This window comes from Pezoporus wallicus, unplaced genomic scaffold (assembly GCF_028554395.1).
Source record: "Pezoporus wallicus isolate ANWC-B61680 ecotype Strahan unplaced genomic scaffold, APGP_CSIRO_Pwel_v1 contig_4722, whole genome shotgun sequence".
Taxonomy (NCBI): domain Eukaryota; kingdom Metazoa; phylum Chordata; class Aves; order Psittaciformes; family Psittacidae; genus Pezoporus; species Pezoporus wallicus.
In genome coordinates, this window is record NW_026641840.1 from 3,420,169 (window position 1) to 3,437,853 (window position 17,685).

Below are 17,685 nucleotides of genomic sequence, written 5' to 3' on the forward strand. Positions count from 1 at the left end.
AACTTCTACCTGAATTGGAAATATCGGTGAAAAAGGCTGCATTTTAATTTTGCTTGAAGTAACATTTTGTTGCCCTTCTAGCAACCACTCACATTCTTTTTTAATAGATTCTGGTAGGATTTTTGTTAGGTATACAAAATTGTATTTTCCCTAGCTGCTGTTGTGGATGAAAACAACTGTTTGCTGCTTGAAACTCTGAAAAATTGATTTCTACCATCTTCTATTTATACACCCAAAGTATAGGCAATTTTGAGCAATCTCAGAAGAGCTTTGGATCTGCTTCTACTTGCAGGACTATAAGGGCCCTCAAAACAGAAGCAAATACTCATCTCTAGAGAGCTTCCATTTGACGTTGGTGAAACACATCCTCAGAAACAAAAGTCAATCTGATCCTAATAAAATACTCTCTCAAAAAAGAAGACTTGAGGAGTTTAAAACAACCCCAGCAAGCAAAAAAGCCATTTAGTTGCATGGAAGAGAGCATGTACTAGACAAGGAGGCTTTAAGGAGAACAAAACGCAGAGGTTTATAGGGCAGATTCCCACCATCAAACTTCCCAGTGTTCTCAGTGCTGTAATGCCACTCTTCCAAGCACAGCTGCATAACCAGACCTCGTTTGCTGAAGGGATTCTTTAGGGAAGAATAACCAGAAAATTCTCTGGAGTTCTCTGGACCTCATCTTAATGTTTCACCTCAGTATCAGGGGATGAAGATGCTTTTGCTGTATGTTCAACAGGCAAATTTCAGGTGGAGAGTGAATATCCTCTGAGGTACTGAACAGATGAAACAACATTCAATTTTCTCATCTAGCAGTACTTAAGATTCATTTCCTGCAGCAAACATCATCAAAACACACATTGAGTTGCTATGATTCCTTCACCTCAATCTTAACAGTCCAAGCATGGTACAAGACCCTCAGAGCATGCTTGTCAATTACTGATTAGGTTTGAATTGTTAGAATTAGTACTCCATTAGCACTTCTTTTCCTAGACCAATATCCCAATATCCATGCAAAGCTTGCAGATTTTCCATTGCTTAATCACATCGTAATGTGTTGAAAATTCATGCACTTATTTGCAACGTTTCAGCAGGTTTTGCAGAATCACAGTCCTTTTATTTTCACTGGTTCAGCATACAGCCACGTGATACACTGAAGCTAAGAAAAATTGGGGAGAATGATTCACAGCAGAATTCTGAGAAGTCCACTTCTAAATCAAGGCAGAAACAATTCTCATACAGTCAGTGATCAGTGACTAAATCCTACATTATTTTAAATTCACTTAGCACTATAAATAATCATTAGTGACAATACTTACTGTAACCTGAAAATAAGGCAGGGGCAAGATCAGATCTACATCTGGTTTATAGTGTTCATACTTGTGTGTTATTTTATATGCATACAATTGTATAAAACAACAACAAAATAAAACTGTCCCTACCACAATAAATAGGGTATATTTTACAGCTTAGAAGTTATGGTATACAGTGAAATTGGTATCACAACCTATAGGTTATGGCATACATTAATAAATAGACAATGATATATTAATTTGCAAATTTAACAAAGAATTTTAAGAGGAAGTAAGACAGTACATACAATGGGGCTGATTTATCATTTTTTTTTTTTTTTACTCCAGTTTAAATAATGGCACTTTGATGTCATGGGAAACCTGGAAGCAATAATGTAATGAAGTACAGTCAACACATACAATTCATCAGAGCGGTATTAAGAGCTTATGTCTTAAGAGCAACCTAAACTTCTTGGAGTCTGAGTGCTTGATTTTGCAACCTTGAAGCTGAATTATCCACATTTAGTTTCTCTGCCTTCTTTGTAGCATATATAGAAAAAAATATATACTTGTTCTTATGTTACTCACCATCTTTGCTTTTTAATTTTGAGGTAAATACTCAGCTTATCACTTTGCCATTGCTCTTTTACACCAAAAAAGACCCGAGCCATGGAAGCCCATGGCAGTCCTATGGGTCCATCCCACTTTACATAGTGGCTGATATGTTGGCTTTTAATGGTAAGTGGCACCCTAAGTATCTAATCAACTCTGTTCATGTAATTTAAAACCCTAAACTACTTTGGAACATTCATATATTTTATCTACTGCTAAGATAAAAAATATTTAATCACAAGTCTATAATATAGATAATAGCTTTTAAATCCACTGAAGACAAGATGTGCCATAATATTCATACAACTACACATATAGTTGTACCTAATTTCCAGTTTTGCAGTGCTGCAACTCTACAGCAGTAACAGAAATGCATGTATGTACATATGTAACAGAAAAGGAGCAAACCAGTGTTGTGGGTGGACTCATGTCTGCTATTCTCATGCTTGCTGATTGTATTAGAAGGACTGCTGTGGGAAGTGAAGCACAAAATGCCGCTCAAGAATGTCTGAAGACGGATGGCCCAGTAGGTAAGTGTTAATGTTGGACAAAAGGTGATAATTTTGACCCTTAGAGCTGCTTGTGCTTCTGTTAGTTATGGCTTCTCCAGCTACTCACAGAGCACGATGATGAGGTCTAATGGGGAAGCTGTATAACAGTCATAAAAACTGTTATTAACTGTTTGCTGCACCAGAAAATTTGTCCTTCAAGCTTTAAAAGAGACAGGAGGTAACCATGGGGGGCTGAGGGGTTAAAGGCAGCTGGTGATTTTATGTCTGAGCTAGATTTAAGAAACGGTGTAATTTCCTTCACACTGCAAATCAATGTTTATTTTACCACAGAACCATCAGAATTGACAACAGGGTGCCAGAGTGCATCTTCACTAATCTATCCCATAACAACACGGGAACACAATTTCTAAAGACACATATTTATACGTCTGGTAACCACTTCTGTCCCTACTACCTCATTAGAGATTAGACATTCTCTAGGACACACATACACACACACATACAAAAAAAAGGCAATACAAATTCTTCATTGCTGTCAGAAATAGAAAGTGCCAGGTAAGTACATCATCGTTTCCTGGTCCCACTGTTGCCACTGGCAGACTTATTGAAACTTCTGCTCATTTGTGGGAAGTGGACAGTTGGTGTTCTTTCAGTGGGGCCATACAGCCCTAAATTCCTGGCTGTAGCTGACTTTCGAAGAGGCTTGACGCTTGGAAAAGGACTGAAGACTTGTGGCTTTGGGTTCCCAGGGTGGGGAGATTTAGCCAAGTTTCCAGAGTCACTGGATGAACGGGAGGACTCTGATAAGCATGGCTGGCTGGACTGACGGGATGTTGACTCAGCATTAGTTTTGTTATCTGAGGCAAGTTCCAGTGCTTCTAGTTTTAGCTGAACCATTGATATGTTTGTACTGCTGTCTGTAGAGACTGGCTCAGATGACTGCCGGTCAGCTTTTCGAGTAGTCCTGTCATCCAAACCACCTCCTTCTCCTTCTCCAAAGTCAGAATGTTTGGAATTCTCCTCCTTTGGACCAGGACTATTTGTTTTACAGCTCTCGCTCTGCTCATCTATTAGTCCTATGGTATCTCCATAGCCCAGCTGGCCTTTGCCCCTAGCAATATTCTTCCGATGCACTCGTATATGAGTGCGCCACGGAGAGTTCAGTTTTGTTTTAAGATCTTCTTGGGGAATGGGAGACATCTTCCCTGTAGCATGACTTGGGATGTGAATAACAGCATTTTTGAGAGACTTGTTATTCAACTTCATCTTCTTTCCTAAAAGGAGGTGGTTTATCACTGGGGAATGGTTTACCTGAGAAGGGAGGAGGCTGGTAACCGGCCCTTTGTCTGAAAGAAAGTGTTCAAAAGAAACACAGTATTGTTAAAGAACAAAACAAATTAATGTTCTAAGGATCCACCACCAAATTTGATGCCTTTCTTGAGGGATAATAAAGAACTGACCACTATTAAAAAAGAATTCTCTTACACCTTGGAGTTAAACAAGCTGCTACTTCAACAATAAAGATTTCTTGTCCCCGCTCCCTGCTTCTTCTTACCTATGGGTTAAGTTCTGAGCCAGGAATATCATGAAAATAAATCATAATGAAAATAGAGTCTCAATTTTTAGAACTTCACTGTCCTGATAGTTTAACATTAATATTGGCTTCTGATCTTTCCCCTCTCGTTCATTTCTCTTCCAACCATGACAGGCAATTCAGTCCCTGTAAAAGGTCAGTCAAATCACCCTCTCCATGAGGCTTGTTTGACTGGTGAATGAACCAACGTATTTTTAATGGAAAAACCACAACAACTCTTCTCTAGTATGTCCTCTTATTAAGCCAAAGCAGTAGACTCAGAATTAAGTAATCAGATGACAGTTTGATTAAACCACAAACCCAGCCCCACATCATGGTTAGCAAGATTAGAAAGGTTTGTGTTCAGGGGTAAGGATTGGCAATCCTTGGGAATCAACATTTTACTGTTTGCACTGTTTCTGCTGGCTACAATCTTATTCAAGCAAATTCTTTAAAAAAAAAAAAACTTATATTTGATGTGAGTATTACTGAAAAATTGCAGCTCTATGTATTCAAATGCTCCTGTTAGGACAAGTTCAGACAACCCAGAAGAGCAATAAAAATTCTCCACAGTGACCCATCTGCATGGTTCAATGCTAACTTAGAAAGATGACACTTAAGTAGGGAGGAATGAGTGGGGTGAGCTGTGTTCAGCTTGCACACCCACTAAAACCTTCAGTTGTGCTGTTCATGCTAACCTTGCATTGTTGGGTTTGCCAACTGGGGAAATGGACTCCATAACATGGATGGCTAAATAATGGACTGATGTCCAGGTCAATCCTCACAGCACTATCATTATGGCTAGGTAAACTGTCAGTCACAGTGGAACACCTAAACCAGTTCTTCAGTTGTGTAATTTGCCATGCCCAGATGAACTCAGAGGAGTTAGGATCATTTGGAACAGCTAGAAATCTACTTGCCACTTGGTCTGAAGCATACTCATCTCTTAATTTCCCTTTTCTCAGTGCATCAGTATGTCAACTCCAAGAATGCCAAAGATTTAGTTTTTAATCAGAGAGATCAACGCAATTCACCAAGATAGCAAAGACACTTTTAAATACCATTGTTCAGCTGGTCCCTGGGACTTAAAAAAATCCCAGGGTCATCATCTTCAGATCCTGACAAAAGAAGAGAAAAACATCATCTTCTCATTTCAGTCTGTGTGTACAAAGTGGTACCTGCTATCCTACTGCTGTGTTATCTATTCCATGTATTTATCCTTTTCTGTTTAGTTAAACATGAAAGAATGTTATTTGCCTTGCCTCCTATGATGAAGTTAGATTGTAATAAATCAATAAACGAAGCATGTTTTAATATGTTACCTGCTCTGATATACACATGGTGAACCTGCTGTTGCTGCTTCTTCTTTATCCTGGAATATTGCTTTTTCAGCGCATTTATATCGGTGGTCATACGCTCCATCATCATGCTGTTAAAAGCAGCATGATATTCGCTTTGGCAAGAGTCTATTGCTCCTGGACTTAATTCTGCTATGTTACTGGAACCAAGACTTTGTTCTTCATTCTGATCTGCACAGTGGGAATAAAGCCAGGATGATGAGTAAATTGGCATACTCAAGAGTTTCACAGATTATCTACAAGGGAAGTCTATGTCTGATTCATATAATCTTATTTAACTGTAGTCTTTAATTAAAAATTTATTATAATACGCATATTAAACAAAGCTGCACTGTTTATAATAAGAAATACTATTACTGCTTAAGAATAGCAAGGGTTTGAGGGGAGTTTTAAGAGTATAGAAATAAATTAACATAGCAATGCAAAGTTCTAAGCCCAGTTCTTCAATTAACCAAAAGTACATCAAGCCATCACTAAAGTAATGCACAAAGCAATTATTAAAGACATTCAGTTGGTCAAATAGGAGGCTAACAATACAAGTGATACAACACATTACAGTCAAGCAGGCATGAGATTAAACAGCCAACTTAATGGTACCAGTAAGAAGCATCAAGAAACATTTATAGCACCCCAGGGAGAAAGCTGCTAGTGAGCAACAAAAAGGATGGGCACAAAGCAGCTGAGGATCAGGCAACTTGAGAGGTGTCTGATCCACAGTAGCAGTGCAATTTATTTTCACAGCTGTTTCTGACGCACCACGAACTTAGCACTCCAGGGTCAAAGGGATAATTCTTTTCCAAGGGATGTTTATTTGTCTTTGGCTTAATTTGCAACAGCAGCTTGATGTTCTAAGTGCTAGCTTGAAGCAGCAGGTAGAGACTTACAGTCCCTTGGGAAGGGAAAACCAAACACCACAGCTATCGAGAGGAAAGCTGCAGCTTATAGGTCTCAACAAAACCAAGCCGCAGGAATGATGATGTCTAATCAGGTTACAGTGACTGCTACATCAGTCTGAGGTTTTGGGGAAGAGAAGATGGGGGTGGACTGGGGATAAACAACTATGGCCTCTCATGGGACATCATAAAAATCACTGTTGATCCAGTGCAAGTCACTTGCTACCTACTGTAATCTCTAGGTGAATATAAAATACAATTTCCATAGCAGCTTTCACAGAGGAAGCTACAGATGATTTTTCTGCAGTGATGCAGCTTTAACTATGTTTTCCAGAAGGAACAAAAGCACTTTTACCTTTCACCTGTTTTTGGTATTTTTGGAGCTCTGGTGCCAAAAAACCACTTAATGGTCCAAGACAGCCAATTGCATTGGCGATTGAGTCCTCATCATCTAGGTCATTCTCCTCATCACTGTCTCTGGTTCTGCCTAGCCTTCTGTCAATTGAGAACATTAGAGAAGTAAGAAAGAGACATTCTTAAATATGATCATTACCAAACTTCTTTATCTTCTTTAGGGGCATAGAAAGAAGGATGCCAAGTGCCTTTTCACTATCTGTGTAGGGTAAACAGTAACCCCATATGCCATTAACAGTGCATAACTTACCCTGAAAGCGAAGTTGATTTTACTGTTGCAGGGAAAGGAGTAATGTTGTACGTGTATTTCTCCCTTAATTCTGCCAGTTGTGGGAAGGGAAACTGAGCCATGGTATAAACAGTCTAGGGGAAAAAAAAAAAGCAGGTTTAAAGATTTTTTTATGAACAGACTTTCCCAGTTCCGCAAGATTAAAGGCTACACATTCTCACGTGCCAGAAGACAATAGAAATGGCCTAGTTCTACGGTTCAGTCAGTATTTCCTGTGAGAAAAATACAGGCTGACACACTAGAAAAATCCAGAGGGAAAAAAAAATTAAAATTGAACCGATAACATGAGATGTGAGGGTCCTTTTCAACTCCAATATTTATTTAATAATCATTGTCAATCCTTCCCTTGCCAGCACACCGGAAACCCTCTTCCTCCAATTACGATTTTGCTTACATGAATGCATCATGATGTTTTAGGCATCACTGAGGTTTTGGGGATCTTCCAGAAGACCTACATTTCTGCTCAAGTATTCCACAAGGTATTGATGCTAGCACAGATAGGAAGGAGCAGGTCCTCACTTGATGTGGACTGTTAACAGATCCATTACTTCACCTGAGCAGCCTCAAGAGCTTATGTGAATGAAATCACTTCAACACAAAAATTATGGCCGAAGAGGAAGTACCCAACATTATCCAACTAACTTTTCTCCTCTCAGTTTCTGCTTTTTGTCTGGGGGAAGGGGAAGGAGGGAAGGTTTGGGTTGGGTTGAGATTTTTTTTTTGGGGGGGGGGGAGGCTGGGGTGGGTTTTTTAAAGAAATTAGTTCTATGGTGAACAAAGGAACCTCTCTGAACCCAACATCAAATCACAGAATCATTTAGGTTGCGAAAGATTGTTTCCGACTGTAAAACTAACAGTGCCAAGTTTGCCACTAAACCCTGTCCCTAAGCACCATATAAAGTCTCCTGTTTCATCAAAAAAAAGTACTATAGTCCCTAGAACTTAAAACAAGGCCATAAAAAACTCCAATACATTTTATTTACTTCAATACGCAAAGATAAATGTTGCAAATGCATTTGCTTTCAGTACTATTTTTGCTTTAAGCCATTTTGTAATAACATAATGTGTGTCACCAGCCAACCTGGCATAAAGGCACGTCATATTCATTGCAATATCACTGCTGATTTGTTTCTTCGTTGACTGTTTTTTCCCCTGCTTTTGTACACTTTCAGCTATTCAACACTTTCAAATAACTGACACGATTCATTGGGAGTCTCAATGTCAGTAGTAAAAAGAAAAAAAATAGGCAAAATATAATTTCTCATCGTTTCTCAGATATTATAGCTTTTCCCCATCTTGAAAATCAAATGTCTTCTGAAATACAGCAACATAAAGAATTCTGAGTAGCTACAACAGAAGTCACTTCTGTTTTTTTCCCCTGTGCTGTTAAGTCAGTGACATTTTCATCTGAAGGCAAATGGCCTCAGTTAAGATTAAAGGGATTTAACATCTTCTACATAACCTGCTCTTGAACCATGCCTTGCCTACAAACATGATTTTAGTACTAGATCTTTCCTCAAAGAAGAAGAAGAAAAAATGTTTCACTAATGGCAATTATGTGAGCTGTAAGGAGCAAGAAAGACAGTCCTGGCTGGATCAGACATAGGGCAACAATGGTGCAGTTCAACAGGCTTCTGTATGAAAATGCTTTTACAGTTTGAGCCACGCACAGACTCTAAGGCAAGGAGGATGCCTACAAAAACCCAGAGCATAAGCTGAAGCCCTGCCACTCCATTAAACTACAATGCTACTGTGAAAGACAGATATTCTCTAGGGCCTGAACAGCAATATCCCGGCAGTCTACCAGACAAAGGAATTTTATGATCTGGAGAAAGACCTACCTCCGGCCCAACATGTCTGCCTGTTTGTTTGATCTCCTTCACACTTTCCTAGTTTTTTTTCTCCCCATATGTCTAAACTCTCTCCCTTCACAGAGAAGGAGGTTTGTCTGGAATTTATTTCTACTCTTTATGTCAACAGCCTTTTCAGGTAACTCGTTCCATATGTGAGTTACCCTTCAAGTGAAACAGCCGACTCAGAGTCATCCGTTTACTCCTTGCACCTACTGTTTTAGATTATGCTCTTAGCTTTTGCCTGTCTCCAATCTGTGCCTCTTTCAGATGCTGTGCAATTTCTTCTATTTAGCATATACATTTTTAGCTTAATTGCTTGTTATCAGATTATAAATGGAAGCCTCACTTGCCACCTGGCTGAGATCCACAAACAAGTTTTATGCTGATGCAAGTTCCACTGAAAATTAAAAAGCACTGTCAATCAACACCTGTGAGCTCCTGACTCTGAGCAATGCTTCAGAGTCAAAGCATCCTGTTCCTAGTTTGTACACAGCCTTGGATGTCATTTGGTTAATTCTGGTGAAACTGCACCAGAGGGAAACAGCCTACACATATGAAGCAGGATGCAGACAAACTTACGTATGTTATTTATGGCCATAAGGGACAGATTCTGGGAACAAGAAAAAAGACAAGGAATAAAACTCTCATCTTAAAACAGTAGCATTTATCAAGCCTTTGCCTTACCCTAAAAACTCAAAGCCATCTACACCCCCAGCAGAACACCATACAAAAGGTATGGGCTGTGGCTTCCAAAAGATGTAAGAAGTTTTGCCAACAGCTCAAACACATTTAGCTCAAGAGCCACACCACACTTGTTTAAAGCTCTTCTCTCTGTTCACTTTCACTAAGAAAACAAAGTGCAAAAGCAAAAACAAACCCAAAAGAAAACAGAAAGTGCTACTCAAGTAGAACATTAACAATGAATATCAAGTCAGGGTAAAAAAGAGATAAGGAGGGATTAACCCCTGCTTTCCTTCACCACAGTAAACACAGGGATGCCTTTCCTTTTCCTGTTTGTATCTCACCTCCTCTATGCTGCAACGTTTCTAGGCATACAAACGGAATTAATTTAGCTGCTTATAAAAGCACTTGCTTTCTGAGAACGCATGAAAGCATGTACTCAATCTAGCACACAGCATTTAGCATATCTGCAGACACCTGCCGTAGAGTTTCTGTCTCCACGTAAGAACCGAAGTTCATTAATAGGCCAATAAAATGGCATTACTGAATACCCTATTAGTTTAACTTCTCATCCTGAATACATACCCAGTCTAGCATCTGATTTGTGCAGCACTTATGCTTTATTTACCTGAACTGTTCAATCTTGAAAAGAAGGAAGCCTCAGGCTTGCTTGCTCCTCCAATTCCTCCATGCTCTCCTTAGCGCAACACTGCAAGAACTCTTGCATGCAAGGACCAAACCTTCAAAAGCTTTAAGCCTTCACTCCTAGGTATGTGTACTGTCAGCATGGGAGTGAGACATTTTTAATGACAAACTTGCACTAACTATACATGCTGGTGGAGAGAATGAGGACAAGTGTTCTCTGGTCTACGTTAGACATCTGCTCTCTCAACACTTGCCCCTGAAGGATCAGCTGTACCTCCCTCCTCTAACTCCCAAAGCAAACAGGCCTTTTAGAGCACAATTTGTCTTCTAATGGCAGAGGTGTGCCTGTTACTCTTCACTGGCTTAAGTGAGCTTGGACAGGTAGTTCAGTAGATGCAAACGTAAATGCCATGCAAGTTTAAAGAAAAGTGAGATGACTGCCACCAGAAACCTTTATGGAAATATGTAGGGAAGGCAGAGAAGGAGATGAATCCTTTCCCACAGTAGGATACTAATCCTTGAGCCACCTTGTAAAAAGTATTAGATTTAAATTCACCGTTCTGATTTTGACTGGGGGGGGGGGGCGGGGAGGAGGGTTAGGGGAAAGAACATTTTGAAAACAAAACAGTCTAAACATTCATCTCTGCCTGAGTCCTCTGAAAAAGCCTAAAGCGATATAAAAAAAAAACAGTTCCTATTTCTTTATTTTTTTCTCCAGCTCAGAGAAAGTTGCTCAAACACAGCAGCCAGACACATGGTGGCATCCATATATCCTAATGGTAAACTCTTGTAGTGCCTAATTCTCCCCACTTAAAGACAGCCTGTAGCCAATGCCTGCCTCTGATGTGAAGAATGCTAGCTAAATTGTAGTATGGTTTCTTCAACCAAGACCCACATAAACCAGACACACTGTTTCTCTACACAGAAAAATTACATCTGCCACGTTCTCCATATCAATGCCAATGCTACCCTATCTTCACTCTCAGCGTCACAAAATACACATGTACCTTATGAATACATGCATATTTTGCACCAAGTGCTAATTTTTTGCTGAAGCACAAGACTGCTAGTTTAGTATACTTTCAATTGCAACCCTTGAAAAACCCAAAGAACCTTCCAACCCTACAACCAGCAAGTCACCTATGCCTTACCTTCTATTACACACAACAAAAAAATAAGAAATCCACACCGAGTCACTAAAGCCAATTTCAGCTTTCCCAGTATAATTCTCTGTTGTAAATGCCACACCTTGATTTTGTACTACCCTGGAGACCAGAACTGAAACACAATGGATATGAGAAGGCATCAGTTTGTGCCGCCCTCCTCACATATCCTCAATATCTGAACTGTCTTGTGAGAAACCTTGACACTTACTTAAAAAGCACATGAGTACATCTGACCAGCTGACTTTCCAGTTTTGAAGCACAAGAAAGGCACAGTGCTCACCTCTGCCATTCCTAGAGCCCCCTCAACAGACAAAACACCACCACTAACAAAAAATCTGAAACTAATCCCTTACTTCAGAGCAGTACTTTACCAGACTAAGGAAGTGTATCATCCCAGACAGTACAGTTTGCTTCCAACAATGGGTAACAGAAGTCACCTGCTAACTACTGTTTAACTCATGCAACTTCATAGACTGAGTTTGACTAAGACAGATAAAAAATTTCAGGTGAATTACGTGCCCTGTATCTGTACCCACCTAATCACCATGCTATAGCTCATCAAAAGCAAAGTTCTAGATCTGCAGTGTGAGGCCTTTATAAAACATTTAATTAGACCACACCTCAAGGACATCACAAAAAGAAGCATAAATGTGAATTAATAAAATTGTATCTGCAACACTGAGGCTCTTTCCTTTCCCAGAACTCAAGGATCTTTGTTCTCATACAGTGATGTATGTTTTAAGAATTCAGGGACTGCAATTATCTACAAATGTCTTTGTTTCTAGTTCACTGATGATTGTTCAAGACCTTTGTTTTTAAATCATGAAGGATATTTTTGATAAACTTGTCTCCCACAGTGTCTGCAGAACAAAGAAGACACGCTGTAAAAAATGACCAAAACATAGAAATAAAATAAAAGAACACCCTAAAAATTATGACTACTAAAAGATTCTACATCTTACTTGTGTAAATACAGTTGGGCATTATATCGCAAAGAACTTTTAGCTGTGAACATACAACCAATTTTGATCAAGTGAAGCCTACTGGTTCTCTATACTTCATGTATAAAATAAGATTTTTAGCTTTAACTGCAGGTCACCTATTTGTTTCATCAACCTGTTAGCTCAACTCTTATTTTTGGAAGAGTTTAGGTTTATAAAGTATCTGAACAAAAAAGTCATTTGTTAGCAATCAGCACCTGCAGGATAGAAAGAAAACACAAACAATAATAATATCATAATTACTCACCTGCATGAGTTCATTGCTGTCAATCAGACTGTCTTCCAGCATCTCCTGGGTCAGCTTGCCCATGGTACTGTAAAACTCATCTGCAGTTTCACAACACTCTATTTGCCTACATCAAAGTACATACTGTTTTTTTATTTTACTTTTACATATGATTGTGCACATTCAAACCAAAACTGAACTTTCTGTCATCCTAAAAAAAGTGCTTTCTTTAGTCACCTTAATTCTTAAAATTACAATCCTCCCTACACTTCCAGGTAATAAAACTGTGCATGTCACATTGGCAATGCTGGCGCACTAAAAGGATGTACTGAACACAACTTTCTGTCCTGACTGTTCACAATAAAGGATTCAAGCATGTCCAGACAGGTTATTCTCTCTGCCCCTTTCACTTCTACAACATGAGAATCAATATAGGGAACAACCATTGAACTATGAAACTCTTCACAACAATGAAAGTTTTACACATTGCTCATACTGAAATCTTAACAGAGTTTAGCTAAAAAGATGATGAAAGTAGTAAACCAAAGATAGGTATGTAGCTAATTATCACAAAGTTATTGCTTACCTTCCTTAACACCTTCAGTCTTTCATGACCTCCACATACTGCTTTCTCCACCGCACCTATTTTTAACTTCCTCATTCCTTCAGTCTCCCTCAAAACAGAAGCGTGACTCAACCACCCATATTTTAGGAAAAGCACTTCTCACCCCATTTTCATGTCTAGAAGGATAGTCTTGAGAAGTATGAAGATCATAAGACCATGATCCTTGTTTCAGGCCCCACTTTTTTAAATTCCCCCTGTTCTGTTTTTAGTAGAGAACAAAATAACAATCTTCTCTAAGAAAAACACAGTGCTCAATCTTCTACTTCCTCATCTTATTTGATATCATTAATCACAAACTTACTGTATTTCAATTCTTGTTCAGTTTAGTGACTCATCATCTCAATCTCTAGTTATCCCACCAATATCCCTTTCTGTTAACTGACCCCAAATCTTCCAGATTTTCTCCCATTCCCCACAGACAACAGTTATAACGTGTGCACTGTGATCAGCTTGTTCCTTTGGACATATTCTGAGGTTTTTTTGACTCTGTTTCTTCCAATTTTTATAAAACACATTTCATTTTTTGTTTAAGTTTTATGGTGAAATCTTCAAAGCTGTGACTTTCTTTTTTACCATGTTATTGAGTTGGAATATTTAACTCATTACATCTAAATGCACAGAGACCCAGTACAATAGGACCTTTTATCTAAAGGTATGTTACAAAGTAACAAAGCACAATGAAACTACATGTAACTTAATCCTAATGCAAATGATTCATGCAAGTTTTGTTCATGGACTGAACAAATAAAGCTCTTAGGAAATTATTACTCTAATTATTGTTCTTCAGATTAAAAATTAAATATAGAAAACAAAATTTCTTACAATGCGACTGGCCTGCAGTGCTAATTTATTCAGGAAGACAAAGAGAAATGAAACCTCCAAGGACAGAGCTGAACATAAATCCCAGGGAGTCAGCCACAGGATAAAGAGGAAGGTGAGTGTTGATAGGCACCACAAGAAAAATCTGACGTAGCTGCTGACACCAGCTGAAAAACGTTTCCAGCTGAACTAACATCTGCTCAATGTGTCAGAGCTCACACCTCCCACTGATGTCAGTGACAAAACTCATTTACCCAGGAGCACTGTGCACTCTTTGGAATGCAAATATTTGCTATGACAATAGGGGAGTTTGGAAGAGCTGACCAACTCTTGTGTTCTGTCCTACGTGGTGAGTTTCCAAGGCCATGAAGGACTATAATAGAAACTTGGCTAGAATGTGCTTAAAAGCAGAGAATTGCAGGAAAACTTGTTTGCAGGCCTTAACAGAAAAGAGCCATGTAACACTAAACCAACCTCTCAGTAACACTGAACTCTTTTCTTGGGTATAGATAATGGGCTCAAATCCTTATGTGAAAATAAGGGAATTAACATCCCCAGCTTCAGGTACCCAACTAAATTTGCTAGTCACCCTCAAGTCTCTGTCTTTCCACAGAGTATTTACCAGCTCCCTCAGAAGTCTGTGTCCCAGTTAAGCCCAAACAACCTTTTAGCATAGTATGAAGACATTACACACAGACAACACAAACAATTGGAGACATTTCCTGTAGCAAGGGTCAATTAATTATTATCCCCATTCTGACAAGATGTCAGACACACAAATTGTAGGGGAAACCACAGAGGCACTTTGTGCAGCTCTTTCAAAGCAGAATCATTCTCCTGAAAGATCACATCTTGTTTAGAATTCAGATGTGCTCTTTAGAACAACATAAGCTACATTCATTGCTCATACTGAAAAGAAAAATCAGGTAAAAATGAACACTTACTCTCCTAACTTTGCCCAGATAGCCAAAGCTACCCTCAGGATAATTTCAGAACCTTCAAAGAATACTGAATCCCAGATCTTCAGAACTGTATGGTTAGGCAGGCAAGTGGCAAAGAGGGTTAGAAACCACTGCATTGTGAAGACATTTGTAAGTGGGGGTTCATAGCCTCCTGAAATTAAAACAAAACAAAACACAAAAAAACCACAAAAAAACCTTGAAGTAATTGTAATTTACAGTTATCTTACAAGGAGTATAAACTGCATACTGAAACCCAACAGACATTCTAATACCTTTGTTATTGCTCAAAACTTACTTAGCCTGCAGCTGTCCAAAGACAAGCTGAGAAAAAAAGTGATGGAAAAATTACATACTTGGTCACCTTTCATTCTACTGCACTGTAAAAAGCTCTAAGCAGCAGCATTGGTTTTGGAGTCTTGAAAAACACCACCCCATTTTTTTTTCCCTTATATGAGAAAGATGGCTTTTCCCTCCCCAAAACCAAAATCTTGTAGCTCATAGCGCAACAGAGCAAGAAAATCCAGACCCACTGCATTTCTTCAGAACGCCAGTTTTCAGGTAGCAACCCAAGACCTACTTCTGAGTTTTGTACCTGTGTATTACTAAACATCTAGGTGTAGAAATACTAACAAGCCACCATTGGCTCTCACATTGTAACTCTTCCCAGAGCAGCTACGTAAGCTAACAACTACAAGAAGCAATGGAAGGACCAGTATCTTAAACTAAAGCAAGAAATAACCTTTTCAAAGTAGCTCTTGTCTTAAGCTGTCTGTTACAGTGTTGTCACTCCATACATTTTATATCCTTATCAACACAATTCTGTTTGCATTTAGTGGTGGGACCAAATTACTTCCCTTTTATTTTTTCCTGAGTAAAGGTTATCAATAATGGTAACCATCACCAGTGTTAACAATTTAAATATATATATTCTGAGCAAGAAACTCATGTAAACACTTAAAAGACTGATTTTTCAGACTAATGCTCAGATTAAACAATGACAAAAAGAATTTAATAGCATTTTCTGTTGAACCTACCTCCACTTTCTCTGTTAGCAGCTCTTTGCAGGGTGTCTAAGTGCTGGGACAGTTCAGGAAGCTTCATTAGTAAAAGATCTCGGAAAACAGCCATATCCACAGAGAGAGCACGGAGATTATTGACAAAATAGCTATCAGGAAGCACCTTATCAATCAGGTAAATCATGATCTGTGGGAAAAATTAAATACTATCATGTAGGACTTACAGAGCCAGTTATTTTCTAGGAATAACAGGAAAAAAAAAAAAGAAATTTTAAAGTTCTCTATTCACTAAAGAATGGCTTGGAGCCAGTGGCAACACATGCTTCTGGTATCTCCATTTACATGAGAGGAAAGCATTATAACTTTAAGCATCCACAAGTACTCGAGGTATCCACAAGCAGCCAAGGTGCAAGCAAGCCCTTGAAGCTGTTCAGTATCATTAATGACTGAAAACTAGCATCATAGAAAGCTATGCTCAAATTGGAAGCATTAGTCTAACCAAAGACAGTTTTTGGCACTTATGATGCTCTATGTGTTTATGAGATTCTCCACATTGCTGGAAAGTTCCACTGTCCCTTCTCTGGTTGTTAACTGCCATGACTAGAAGACTGATCTTTCAGATCATCTTGTTTTCCCCTCTCCAAAATACAAGACACTACTCTTTAAAAACCATTCTTCACATATTTTACTGTGATATGTTACCATGTGCTGCATTTCATCTTGTCACTCTAAAAGGTGCTAAATTAAGCAGCATGAGGGATTTTAAACAGACATCTGTTTCAAGGGAGAGAGTTCAACTACAAGGGTGGTAATGTATTAACTGAATACTATCAACGACATTCATTGAGAATGAACAAACGCAACAAAGAAATATGCAGAAGTCGATACATATCATCAGTCCAACAGAAGATGCTGACCTTCACTTCAGGATCTTTTAAAACCTCTATGGCCACTCTACAAGCTGTACCCAGAGAGCCTGCAAGTGGTCATCCCATCTGGTTCAACTCTCCATTACTTCTTTGTTAAAATTCCAGAGAAGGATCCTTATCATCTGTTTCATACAACCTCTAATGCTTGAGAGGAGCATGGCACCTTCATACACAGGAGAATCCTCCTTACAACCCCTTTCTTTCCATAAGATGCCCACAAAAGTAGCTTGGCAGACACCAGACTTAGAAGAGGACCACCTTACATAGTCTAAGTGCTTCCTTTTCTATCCCAGTTGCTTGTGACCACATACTACCACTTGTCCTTGCAAGAATCTTTTCAGGCACTGACAACCTTTTCTGTCCCATGCTTTAAAGCATGTAGATCAGTAGTCAGTACAGGTACATCAATACCTTTTACGCATTTTTTATGTTTTGTTGTTTCATTTTGGTTTGGTTTGGTTTTATGATTTTTTGTTATATGTTAAGGATTGAAAGGAAATGGGTCATCGGTAAGCAAGCTGGAGTCTCATTATTTCTCAGATACATTCCCTAACCTTTGCTGAATTCTGGGGCATCTCACTGTCTTTTAAAGATATGCTTTGTTTTCTTCGGATACATTTCAACCAATGGAAGAATAATTTACTATAGCAACATTAACTTAAACTACGCTACTTGGTGTTTTAATTAATTTCTTAAGCCATAAGCCATAAATCCCTACATTAAAGAAACCATTTTCTAAAGGTTTTTGTTCCCTTTCCACTGAGTGGTATTACTTCAGAAATCTCAGATACACGAGAGCATAGGAAAAGACAGAAATCTTTT

General features: G+C 38.8%; 1 protein-coding gene and 1 long non-coding RNA gene across 5 annotated transcripts in view; one reads left to right on the forward strand and one right to left on the reverse strand.

Moving 5' to 3' along the window:
- The window catches only part of LOC130608000 (uncharacterized), a 174,851-nt gene that overhangs the window by 97,136 nt on the left and 60,030 nt on the right, over positions 1–17,685 (forward strand). The window lies entirely within an intron of this gene.
- TBC1D30 (TBC1 domain family member 30) overlaps positions 1,083–17,685 on the reverse strand; it is a 55,708-nt gene continuing 39,105 nt past the window's right edge. For 2 of the 4 annotated variants that reach the window (XM_057425559.1, XM_057425561.1), the window contains 8 exons: positions 15,953–16,121; positions 14,901–15,069; positions 12,534–12,639; positions 6,902–7,014; positions 6,593–6,732; positions 5,309–5,515; positions 5,048–5,104; positions 1,083–3,759 (listed from right to left, as the gene is read on the reverse strand). In XM_057425559.1, the coding sequence (XP_057281542.1) occupies positions 2,978–3,759; positions 5,048–5,104; positions 5,309–5,515; positions 6,593–6,732; positions 6,902–7,014; positions 12,534–12,639; positions 14,901–15,069; positions 15,953–16,121 (1,743 nt within the window). In that variant the 3' untranslated portion in view covers positions 1,083–2,977. The remainder of the gene's footprint in view (positions 3,760–5,047; positions 5,105–5,308; positions 5,516–6,592; positions 6,733–6,901; positions 7,015–12,533; positions 12,640–14,900; positions 15,070–15,952; positions 16,122–17,685) is intronic. The other 2 variants (XM_057425560.1, XM_057425562.1) reach the window with 1 other exon arrangement.